Below are 13168 nucleotides of genomic sequence, written 5' to 3'. Positions count from 1 at the left end.
TGTGTGTAAGGCAGGTATCTGTTTATGCACATGTGTGCACATGGAATGGGTTAACATGACTCTGGAGGCAAACATATGGAAAAATTCATCCTAGGCCCTACAGTTCTCAAGATATTCGAATCAGGTTCGTCTCCACTTTCGGGGTCCAGTCCAAGCTAAGATCAAAACGAAAATGACGGTTCCATGTTATCCATGTAAGTACATGCCCAATTAAGTTTTCATAAAAATTCCGGCTCCTTCAGTGTCCTGAATCCTTGTTGGTGTATCGCCACTAAATGTACACATAAAACGGTTTTATTGTAAGGCCTCCATGAACGAAAGTACACAAACTTGGCATGCATTCGAGGGTGTCATAATGATCCTACACTTTAATTTTTGTGCAGTTTTGACCTTGTCAGCCAGAGATATTGTGATGAAAACATCCCAATTTTTTGCTTTCTTTAATTTTTAACTAGGTGCTTATACATGAAATAAGGGTAATGGGATAATGACATGCCCCCAAGACCAACATACATAAAAAAAGGTGGACCTCTAGGCCCTAATGGTTCTCGAGATATTCACAGAAAACTGTCTCCGCCACCTACAGGCCAGTCGGTGTATAGTAACATAAATTAATTCTATTGTGGCCCCCCACAGAACGGAATTCCACAAAACTTATGTGCATACAGAGGGTGTCATAATGATCCTACACTTCCAATTTCGTGCAGTTTTGATCATGTTAGGTCACAGATACCTTAAATACAACACCTCATTTTTTACTTTTTTGTGTTTAACTAGGTGGCTTATACATGAAAATGAGTGGTTATGGAATGGGTTGACATGGCCCCTGAGGATCAACATCATACAAAAAAGGTCCTCCTAAACCCTAATGGCTTTCGATATTCACAGAAAAATCAGGTTCGCCGCACTCCTTTCAAAGGTCCAGTCCAGCCGGGGCTAAGCAGATCAAAACGAAAAAACGATGGTTCCATGCTATCCATGTAATACATGCCCACCAAGTTTCGTGGTACCCCGGCTCCTTCAGTGTCCTGGGAATCATTGACGGAAATTTGGGCATGCTAAAAAGAAAAATTCGACTAAACCTATATGATCACGCTGCGCTGGGCGGTCATAATTATAAAGATTTGGATTATTTCTGGGTTCTTATGAGTGTTTTAACAAAAAAGCCAATAGGCGGAATTTCCTTTTTTTTCAAATCAGAGGTCAACTTTGAAGGCCTGTACAGCCACAAAGTTACAAGATCCAACTTGCTATCATACCATTTATACCCGAGATATGTAGCTTTCAGAAAATATATAGTGAGAATTACCCTCAAGTGGTAGTGACGGCCCCTGTGGCTCATGGACTAGAGGCCCCACGTTGCAAGTGTTGGTTTCTGGGATGCTAGGAGAGCGGGAAGTCACCATCATTTAACCAATCCAAATGATTTCATAGTGAACAGGTCATTTAACCATCCAAATGGTTTGCACATGTCATTTAACCATCCAAATGGTTTTATAGTAACAGGTCATTTAACCATCCAAATGATTTTAAACATGTTTATTATGCTGAAATAGTTGCCCTTTAAAAAAATGGTGGGCATGATATCGTTGTTTGTATTTATTATCAGGCAATCATTAACCCCTTTACTCCCTGCTTCTGCATGTGTGTGTGTGTGTGTGTGTGTGTGTGTGTGTGTGTGTGTGTGTGGCCTAACCTGCCAGTCGTGGTGTCTTGCATGAAATAACGCCTCAATTGCTGAGTTGTATAGCTTGAAGGCGTAAGCTGCTTATAGCTAAGTGACCCTCTGGTTGCTTGTGCAGGAACCCTCCTTCACCGTCATCACTGCAGTGAACATCACTCTCTAACACCTCTCACTGACACAGGGGAGGAGAGGAGAGAGAGCAGGAAAGAGAGAGGGGATAGGAGAGAGAGAGAGAGGGAGGGAGGGAGAGTAGAGGGGAAACACTCTGTTAACCCATTTTACCTTATAGCAGTAATGGAGAATGTGTGGACACAAGGGGGGAGCCTCAGCCAAACTCAGTTGCCAACCGATAGGTATTTCTCCATTAATTTTTTATTTACATCATCAGAATGAATTTATGTGTGTGTGTGTGTGTGTGTGTGTGTGTGTGTGTGTTTGTGTTTTGGGGTGGGGTGGGGTGTGCACACCTGTGCTGGGTGTGTGTGTGTGTGTGCTCGTGTTTGTGCAAAATTCAGAATTTTATTTGAGATTTATCTAATTTTGAATTTTAATTGACTTAAAAAATTCAAAAAAATCTCAAAAAAAAATTCAAGTTAAAAGGAATGAAAGGAAGTAGAACTGAAAATGAAATTCAAAGATCATTGAAAATTCATATACATAATTTATGTAGTGTTTGTCAATAAATCTTCACACAGTATATACGGGGCCATGATTGCATCAAACACACAACTTATTAGTGATGCAATCGATGTGAAAAATTGATACCGCTAACCGATATTATTATTGTTGTTATGGTCGAATGATATTTACCGGGATGTCGATATCTCTGTATAGAAACACATTTTTATGATAATCAAATGAATCAAATAACCAAAACGGTTTTTTTTAAAATAACATTTCACAATAGCCTGTCTTTTAGAACACCAGAGGGATTACAATAATATAATATATAATATAATATATCTGTATTATTTGATATCCTACGGAGCCCCGGTGACATGGGAAAAAAAAACATGGGTTAAAAAAAAGGTCCCATAAATTGGTCAATAATTGTATAGGCCTTTTATCATGGTAATTGTAGCCGGAGCTTAGTTGCATTGTGATGTTCTGTATGTTTAGGCCAGGAGGCTTATCGCTTTTAAAAGTGGCTAGGATAGAAAATGAAACAATCACAATTATAAATAAATTCCCCTACAGGACGCTATAAGTATTTTCTGAGAGGATTGCGTCCTGAGTCTCCTCAAAAAAAATGGAAATTTGACACTAAACACACCATTTGAATGAAGTTTGGGAGGGACAGAATAATGAACCATATGTGTGTGTGTAGTCTTTATGTAGACATGTAGGCCTGCTATGATCTACCCATATCTCTTCACTTATTTGACATCACCCTACATGGAGACATATCTCATAATATAACCAAGAAACTGGCTTCAGAAATTATAAGTTTTGTGCATATGTTAGCAGGCTACAATAAATTGCCTAATATTACCCATTAAATAAATGTAAAGGACACAGACCTGTAAAAGCTCAAATTCAAAAACGCTGAAGCCTACCCAACATATGCAAGGAATGGAGGAATAAATTGTGCTGTATATAGCCAGCTTAATTGATGTCAATTAAAGATTAAGATTAGCAGTTTCTGTATGCATTTTTCCATTGATTACAGGAAGCCACGTTATTGTTTAAACTATTGTTGCTCTAGCCCATCGCTACCCACAGTTTTAATTTTGCATGTAGGACTATCACATTGTGCATGAGTTTTATCATACGCTCATCTCCGATGTAGCCTAGAACTCAATGTGTTCGATGCCGCCGGGCTTGTAAGATCAGATCAAATAAGACATTCTAAATGGAACGCGATGTACTGAGCTGTTCCTTTTCCAAGCCGCCTGAGACGCATCAGAAGGTAAAAGGACTGGGCTATACCCATATAGTTGATGACACCAAATGAATAAGTACATGCTGCAAACAGCAGACGCGGTGATAATCGTATAACTTAATTTCGCGTTGTCATAAGGTGTAGTAGGTTAATTGTTGAGTGAGGCCCATAGTTTGAGAAAAGCTGCAGATCATAGGCAGAAAGCATACTGCTCTGAGAACAGTAGCTAAAGGTTTTCCTTGCAGAAACAGGTGCCTTTGCGCGCCAGCACTCGCTTTCACTCTCCTTGACTCCCCGTGATAGACAAAACTGTCAGTCAGACAGCGAATTTTAGTTTACTAAATTAGCATGATGCGGTAACAATATAATTTCAATTTTATCTGAAATCAGCCTCAGTAGACGCTACAGTGCAGACCCAAGCAGCATAGCCTTGAAGACTTACACTTTGAATTTGATCAGAGCTGCTCTGGTTCTTCACCCAAATTGATGATTATTGGATGACTGCTCAATCAAATCAACAGACCTATGTGTGTTTCTGTGAAAGCTATAGACACGTTCCAACTTTACGGAGCCGCGATTTCATTATTTTACTTTCATTTTAATCTGACAAAAAAGTGGGGATAGAATCGTTCCAGCAAAACAAAATGCTATAACAGCCACATCCCCCACGCCATACGCCTGTGTGTGTGTGTGTGTGTGTGTGTGTGTGTATGCAGTGTGTGTGGCCATAGAAGCGGTGGTGTGTGGTGTGTGCTGTAAAAGTCTGCACGCAGGTGTCTCCTCCTCCCGTCATAGCTGTAATGTGTCCAGAAACCCACAAAACGCACAGTAAAAAAGAAAAGTTTTATGCAGATCTCGCAAAAGTACATCGCTTTTTTTTTTTTTTTTTTTCCCCATGTCACCCGGAGGGCTCCTGTAATCCTGATATGCAAGAGAGAATACGGAATGTCTGATATTTATGACAGCACACTTTATGCAGATTAACCTAGGCCTACTATTTATATTACAACTCTAACTCTTTAATTCAGCTGTCTGGTTGAAGCCGGGAAATGTTCAGGGCTAAAAATTCAGGCCCTCACGACTACAAGCCCGCCACAGAGCTGTGAGAGCAACATCCCTCTGCTCAACAACCTGAACCGCTTTTTGCTCGGGCGAAGCACAAAACAGCACCTGCCCACAGAAGACCCATCCCCTCTAAATGAGCAGCCCCTGTGCCTTCTCTGCCGACAGCAAGAGGACACTTGCTGCTATCAACACCCATAAGGCAGCTGGCCCAGACAACATCCCAGGTCGCGGCGCTGAAGGACTGTGTTGAGGAGTTTAAAGATGTCTTCACAGACATCTTAACACTTCCTGAAGCAAGCCATCGTCCCATCATGCTTCAAAGCTGCCACCATCATATATATATATTACATTTACACAGACTTTGACTTTGACTTTTACATATTGAGGGATTTCAGTGTTACCATGGTTGTTCTTCCACGTGACATGACATGACTTACGGTTGTCGTGGTCGACGTCTATGAGCTTGTCCAGAAGTCTTTGACAGACGCCACGCTGCTAAAGATCATGGATGCAGAGGGGCTTAACTGATTGACCCTGCCCACACTCTGCACAGCTTCCGTACACACACACACACACACACACACACACAGTCATACCAGGTTACCCACACTCTGCACAGCCTGCACACACACACACACACAGTCATCATATCAGATCACCCACACTCTGCACAGCCTGCACACACACACACACACACACACACACAGTCATACCAGGTTACCCACACTCTGCACAGCCTGCACACACACACACACACAGTCATACCAGATTACCCACACTCTGCACAGCCTGCACACACACACACACACACACAGTCATACCAGATTACCCACACTCTGCACAGCCTGCACACACCACACACACACACACACACACACACACAGTCATATCAGATCACCCACACTCTGCACAGCCTGCACACACACACACACAGTCATATCAGATCACCCAACAGTCATGCACAGGTTACCCACACACACACACACCAGCACACACACACACACACAAACAGTCATACCAGGTTACCCACACTCTGCACAGCCTGCACACACACACACACACACACATAGTCATACCAGATTACCCACACTCTGCACAGCCTGCACACACACACACACACACACACACACACACACACACACAGTCATACCAGGGTACCCACATTCTGCACAGCCTGCACACACACACACACACACACACACAAACACACACACACACACACACACATGGGTTACCCACACTCTGCACAGCCTGCACACACACACACACACACACACACACACACACACACACAGTCATATCAGATCACCCACACTCTGCACAGCCTCCGCACCACAATACAGTCATACCTGGGATGGTGGTATGTGGTATATTAGGTATCGCCAGCTAATTTAGATTTAGTAATTCAGGAGGGTATTTCGAAGTTTTTGGTATATTAGGTCTTACCACAGGTAACATGAGGGGTAAAGTACAGAGAAACTACATGTGAAATACTAAGAAACACCTAAACTATTACCAATACACACTACACAGCATTATTGGATAATTACTACAGGTAGGAGGTACAGAGAAAACTACATGTGAAATACTAAGAAACACCTAAACTATTACCAATACATTAATTACACAGCATTATTGGATAATTACTACAGGGTAAGTACAGAGAAACTACATGAAATACTAAGAAACACCTAAACTATTACCAATACATTAATTACACAGCATTATTGGATAATTACTACAGGTAAGTACAGAGAAACTACATGTGAAATGCTAAGAAACACCTAAACTATTACCAATACATTAATTACACAGCATTATTGGATAATTACTACAACAGAGAAACTACATGTGAAATACTAAGAAACACCTACATTACCAAAATACAAATTACACAGCATTATTGGATAATTACTACACGTCAGAGAAACACTAAAGAAACGCCCCACCAACCCATTTACTAATGTCCACTATTCCCCATTTACTAACGCCCACTATTCCCCATTTACTAACGCCCACTATTACCCATTTACTAACGCCCACTATTCCCATTTACTACTTATTTATTAAGAACCATGTCGCTTTGAGCGTTTAATGAAATGTATTACAACTTGTCAGGTTCGAACTCCCACCAGTAGGCACGGCTGAAGTGCACTTGAGCAAGGCACCTAACCCCTCACTGCTCCCCGAAGGGCTGTAGTAGCAGGCAGCTCACTGCTACCGGGATTAGTGTGTGTTTTCCACCACTGTGTGTTCACTGTGTGCTGAGTGTGTTTCACTAATTCAATGGATTGGGATAAATGCAGAGACCAAATTTTCCTCACGGGATCAAAAGAGTATATATACTTATACTTAAAGGAGTAATGAGTAAAGCAATCTCATAACACTATTGATTTTACTCATGTAACTAATAACGACGCCAATACTGTACAGTGTACATAGTAGTTTAAAATAGATAGGCTATTATTAATGCTGAATATGTATGTGTGTGTGTGTGTATGAATGTGTGTGTGTGTGTGTGTGTGTATGAATGTGTGTGTATGTCGATGTGTATAAATGTGTGTGTGTGTGTGTACTTTTGCCAGCAGCAACAGTGTTCGGCTGGTTGGTGTGTGTCGGCATGGTGATCTCTCAGGTGGAAGAGTTTGGGGTGAGGATGGTTGGAGCTAAGAAACGCAGAAAGAAGAAACCACTGATGGACAAATGGACATCCTGGAATAGAGAAGAAAGGAGAGAGAGAGAGAGAGAGAGATACTTTACATCCTGGATACGGAGAGAAGAAAGGAGAGAGAGAGAGAGAGAGATACTTTACATCCTGGATACGGAGAGAAGAAAGGAGAGAGAGAGAGAAAAAAAACAGGGGATTGGGTGTCATAATAAAAAAGGAGAAAAAGAGGAAATATATAGGGAGAGAGAAGAAAAGGATTAATGCAGGAAAGATACAGAAACACGACACACACACACACACACACACACAGTTAGTGCAAAGAGAAGTGGGGACATCCTGGCACAGCCCTACTGGAAACTTCACAGCTAGCTAATACAGCTAATACAGCTAGCTCATACAGCTAGCTAATACAGCTAGCTCATACGGCTAGCTAATACAGCTAGCTCATACGGCTAGCTAATACAGATAATACAGCTAGCTCATACGGCTAGCCAATACAGCTAATACGGCTAGCAAATACAGCTAGCGAATACGGCTAATACAGCTAGCAATACTTCCTAGCAAATACAGTTAGCAAATACAGCTACCAAATACGCCCAGTTTTCACAGCTAGCAAATAAGCCCAGTCATTCAATTGTGTGATCGCCAATATTAAAAAGCTATACTCTGGGGGGCATGTCCGTGAGCTTCCATTTACATGTCCACAGAGTGTAGCACTGTACCTGCCTGGCTCCAAAATTATTTTTAATTTACATTTTACAAAGCGCCAAACTTTTCCAGAATTTGGGTTGTAACATGTAAACGTGAGTACACATAAACATGTTACATGCAAATGGTCAAATGAATATGTGTTGCTTAGCAACGCCTGATGCAAATGGACAAATTAATGTGTACGAATAGTCTTTTGGTTCAACTTGGTACAGTATTTGTTGCTTGGCAACGCCTGATGCTGAAAACTGGAGCTATTTTTGACGTTGGATAATGAATAGAAAAAGCTCTAATATTATAGAATATAATATTATATATATAATAATCTCTAAAATATGTGTCTTCAAATTCAAATAATCAGAACTTAATAATCACAACTCTTACTTACCATAACAGCAGGTAAGAGAAATACACACACACACACACACACACAAACAATCACACTATATGGTGTCTTCAAATTCAATTAATCAGAAGTTAATAATCACAACTCTTACTTACCACAACAGCAGGTAAGACACACACACACACACCTGGTGCTGTGATTGGGGGAACTGCTCCTCCACCCTCTTGTGTAGCTGTTTGAACACCACCCTCATGACCGGGGGACAGTGTGGCTCCGACCCCACAATGGCGTCCATGATGGAGCTGAGGTACCCCTGCAGTAGCCCCACACTGCTCTCCCTTACCTCCGCCTCCGACACCGCACCCTTAAACGAGATACGCCTGACACACACACACACACACACATACACACACACAGACACACACACACATTATGGAGCTGAGGTACCCCTGCAGTAGCCCCACACTGCTCTCCCTCACCTCCGCCTACGACACCGCACCACGAGATACGCCTGGGGAGGATATGAGAGATGACTACATACAGACACACAACCACCGCCCCCTGCCCCCCCCACACACACACACACTCACAGACAGACACAAGCACACACACACACACAACCCCCCCCCCCCCAGACACACACATGCACACTCACTCTGTACACGCCATACATATATACATGCACTTCAAAGCAGTAAATGTCTAAAGTGCTAATATTGTTGTAATATGTGAGTGTGTGTATATGTGTATGTATATGTGTGGGTGTGTGTATATATGTGTATGTGTGTGTGTGTGTGTGTATATATTAGGGGTGTAAAGATTAACCAATACGTATCGGTATCCGTTTTTAACGTGTAAGATACGGCTACATCGATATGTTAAGCCCCGTATCGAAATAAAACTGAAATGAACCGGTCGTTATATCGATTTACTTGTTACGAATCGGTTCACAACCTTTTCTGCTCACTCAGACTCTAATTTACGTTGCATGCAGCGCGTTCATCCCACTTCCTGTTTTGAAACTACACGTGGCACGGATTTGTGGGTAATGAAGTTCGTTTTGGGCTACACTCATTGCCCAAAGTTGTCAAAGGACTTCATTACCCATACATCTACTGCAACTTAAGCACGTGACAACTTGCACTCGGTCGTTTCTTTGACAGTTTTTACTCTTTTGTTTTTCAAAATCCAGCGTGAAATTAAACACTTACTATAGCATTCCTAAACGGCAACGATAGTCTGTAGAGTAGCCTTACGTTTGATGAAGGGATTTCCTTAATGTTAAAGAATAATTTGGCCCTTGCTGCTAAAACGATGCACAAATTATTATTATTTTGTTCACATTCACTCAGACTTGGAACAAAATAGGCCCAGTTCATTGATAGGCCTATGTAGGCTAGGCCTATTTTGTTCTTGTAGGCTATCTGAGAAAAGGCCAAGATTGTCTTAAGCACTGTTTTATTTTATTTCGGTATTGTCTTACCTCAACAATAGACTACAGCTCCTTGAAAACAATCAGATATCTATACAGATATCTATAAAGAAGTCTATAAAAATGTATTTTTATGTTGTATTTGGCTGCTGTGTTTGACTGAAATGTAGACTATTATTTTTTTCATTTCAATACAGTATATGATACAAACCTCAGTTTAGATAATCATATTCACACATTTTTTTGCCTACCTCATGACCATGATAATTGATAATATAAAATGAATGTGCACCTTAAGCAAATGATAAAAAATCTTTCAGAATGCTTTCCATTCTTCTTTTTTTTTTTTATTTGCAAACATCATTGACATTACAGAAAATGCGACACTACGACATGCACATGAATACTACATACGACAAACAGATGTACATTACATAAACACATACTGTAACTTAACAAGACATCACATTGACTTGGCTTCCACAAACATAACACAACATAACATTAATAACAGAAAGGCTAAGGATGATTTAAGTCCCAGGATGATTACAGATATGATTATCAGGGATGAAATTGATGACCGGAATGAAAAGAAGGGGGATGGGGGTGCTGGATGGTAGCTCTGAGAGTGTGAATGAGGTGGTGTTGGGATGGGGGTGGGGATGGGGGTGAGGGGTAGTGAGTATGTGAGGATGTATGTGTGTGTGTGTGTATGTGTGTGCATGTATATAAGGCTGGCTTGCTGTTGGGCCAGGAGGAGAGAAGCTGGAACATAGAGGGGAGGGTTTCAGAGGAGAGGAGTTGTAATTATTCTATTAATGATAAGTATAATAATAGGAATAACTGATTGCCTGGTTGATTGCCTGACTGATTGCCAACCTGGGCACCCATTAATGGCCACAGTTCCACCCAGCCCTGCAGTTATACTCCAAGCGACGAGCTGACAGAGGGGAGGACCTGCGGCCACCCATCGCCCCAGGCCCCCAGCATATGCACACATCCCCCACTACCACGACCAACCACACCTCCCCCAGACCTTCACCCAACACGCCACTCTTGACCTAAATATGTACAGTATGTGAATGGCTAGGTTGAGGGGTCTATCTAGAGTGTAGCATTAAAGAAGTGGGCATGCATGGTGAATATCTGTCAGGATTTCCCATGCACACCACACTTACCCTGTGTAAGATGTATGCCTCCTCAATGTGTGCATTAAAATAAGTGAGGCATGCAGATAGACACCTGATGAGGCATCTACCTGCACTCCACTCTTACCCTAGCCTGTTTTGTAGTTTTTGTTTATGTATGTCACCTAACATGTAGTGCAATTAAAAGAGATATACCCACAGAGATAATAGATAACCCACAGGACCCAACCAATGCCAAAACCACACAGCGACCCGCCAGGACCGAGTCTCCCTAGCCATCCAATGGGGCCCCGTCAGAATAACGATGGGAGAGGCAGAGAGAAAGAGTGAAATTAGTAAAGTTATCAGAGAATGTAAATAAAAGGGGGAGGGAAAGACGGGGATGCTATTTATACTACTACTACTACTACTACTACTACTACTACTACTACTAATAATAATAACAACAATAATAATATTAGTTCCAGCCCCACCCTCCCCTGCCTAGTGTTCATGATATGTGTATCTGTTGATGAAGTGTGTTATGATGGTGTGGAGATGGAACTCAGGCAAAGAGGGTCAGGACTGTAAGTAGGTGATAAAGGGGTACCAAGGAGAGGTTGTATCCTGAGTATTGATTAAGTTTGTAGTTGATAGGTTTCTAATGATATATAGTCTGTTAACAAGTTTTTCCAATGAGTGATGTGAGCTTTTTCTTAGATTTCCAGTTCATGAGGATTGTTTTCTTGGCGATAGTCAAGCTACCAGCAGTGTTTTATTGCAGGAGTTGCTTAAATTGACTGTGGATGTATCACCAAGTATGCATAAGGAAGGGGATGCTGGGATGTGACAGCCAAAGATGGAAGAGAGAGATTTTGTGACACTCACCCAGAAGTGGTTGATTGGAGTGCAATGCCAAACCGCATGAATGTATGTATCTGGGTTATTTTGTGTGCAGTGAGCGCAAAGATCCGAGCCAAACCCCCATTTTAGCCAATTTATGTGCAGTGAAGTGGAATCTGTGAAGAACCTTGTATTGTATTAGTTGTAGATTACTATTCTTTGTCATGAGGTAGATGTTTTTGCACATTTTGGTCCAGAAGTCGGCACCAGGAGTAATTCTGAGATAAGTCTGATTCCCATTTGTGATATGGCAGGCCAATTGTTTTTTCTGAACGAGATATAATTTTTGTAAATTTGGGAGTATTTTTTGGGAGAGGGAATATTAAGCAGCTCTGAGATTGGTGGGGAATGTCAAGGTTAGCTGTCTGGATGTTAATTTTTCCTAGGATAGATGATTTAATTTGCAGGTATTGTAAGAAGTGTTTACTCGATGCCGTGCTTCTGGACCAAAAAGGAAAATGAGGCCAGATTATTGTCTTGAAGAATGTGTTGAAGGTGAGTGATGCCCTTTCCCATCCATGTGTGAAAGTTAAGTGTTTTTATTGACGGTGAAATCTGGGTTATTCCAAATCGGGATGCTAATTGATGGTGCTATAGGTGAATCAGTGATGTGGTAGAATCTCCACCAGGCTGTCAGGAGTAGCTGAAATTGTTGGGGCTTTGAAGGATGGATGTTTTTGACCGACTGACTGCAGAAAGGGAGATCTGAGATTTTAATTTCTTTACAGATTGTTTGTTCTAGGTCTAACCAGGTGTTGTCTGAGGGGTGGGGTGTAGCCATTTGTGGATGAAGTGGAGCTGGTTGGCCAGGGCATAGTGCTGGAAGTGTGGGGCCTCTAGTCCTCCCATTGCTTTTGGTTTTGGAGAGTGGCGAGTTTGATCCTTGGGGTCTTATCTTTCCAGTAGAATTTAGTGATTAATGAATCGAGAGACTTAAACCAGAGGGTGGTGGGCTGGGTTGGAATCATAGAGAATAGATAGTTTATTTTGGGCAGTATTGTCATTTTGATTACTGAGATTCTGCCCATGATGGATAATGGGAGGTTCTTCCAGCGTGAAGGTCATCATCTATTGAAGTGAGTAGAGGGAATAATTTAGGCTAAATAAGTCTGACAGCCTGGGGAGACTTTTATCCCTAAGTAAGTGATATAGTTAGTGCAGAGGGGATAGGTGAAGAGTTGGCTGTCACATCCCAGCTGTTGGGATGTAATGGGAGAACTGCAGATTTATTCCAATTGTTTGAGTATTCAGAAATGTTAGAGAATGTGTCAATGAGTTTGATGGTTTCTTCTACTGATGTTGTGGGGTCTTGAAGAAAGAGAAGAATGTCGTCAGCATAAAGGCTGATTTTGT

At 41.6% G+C, this 13168-nt stretch overlaps 1 protein-coding gene across 1 annotated transcript in view; it reads right to left on the bottom strand.

Annotated features, from left to right (window-relative positions):
- The window catches only part of LOC125295326 (rasGAP-activating-like protein 1), a 108432-nt gene that overhangs the window by 93025 nt on the left and 2239 nt on the right, over nt 1-13168 (bottom strand). The window contains 2 exon segments of the mRNA XM_048244595.1: nt 8541-8733; nt 8833-8838. Of these exon segments, the coding sequence (XP_048100552.1) occupies nt 8541-8733; nt 8833-8838 (199 nt within the window).

Source organism: Alosa alosa, chromosome 5 (assembly GCF_017589495.1).
Source record: "Alosa alosa isolate M-15738 ecotype Scorff River chromosome 5, AALO_Geno_1.1, whole genome shotgun sequence".
In the NCBI taxonomy this organism is placed as follows: Eukaryota; Metazoa; Chordata; class Actinopteri; order Clupeiformes; family Clupeidae; genus Alosa; species Alosa alosa.
Note: the sequence above shows the minus strand (reverse complement) of the source record. Positions and strands in the feature narration are given on the sequence as shown.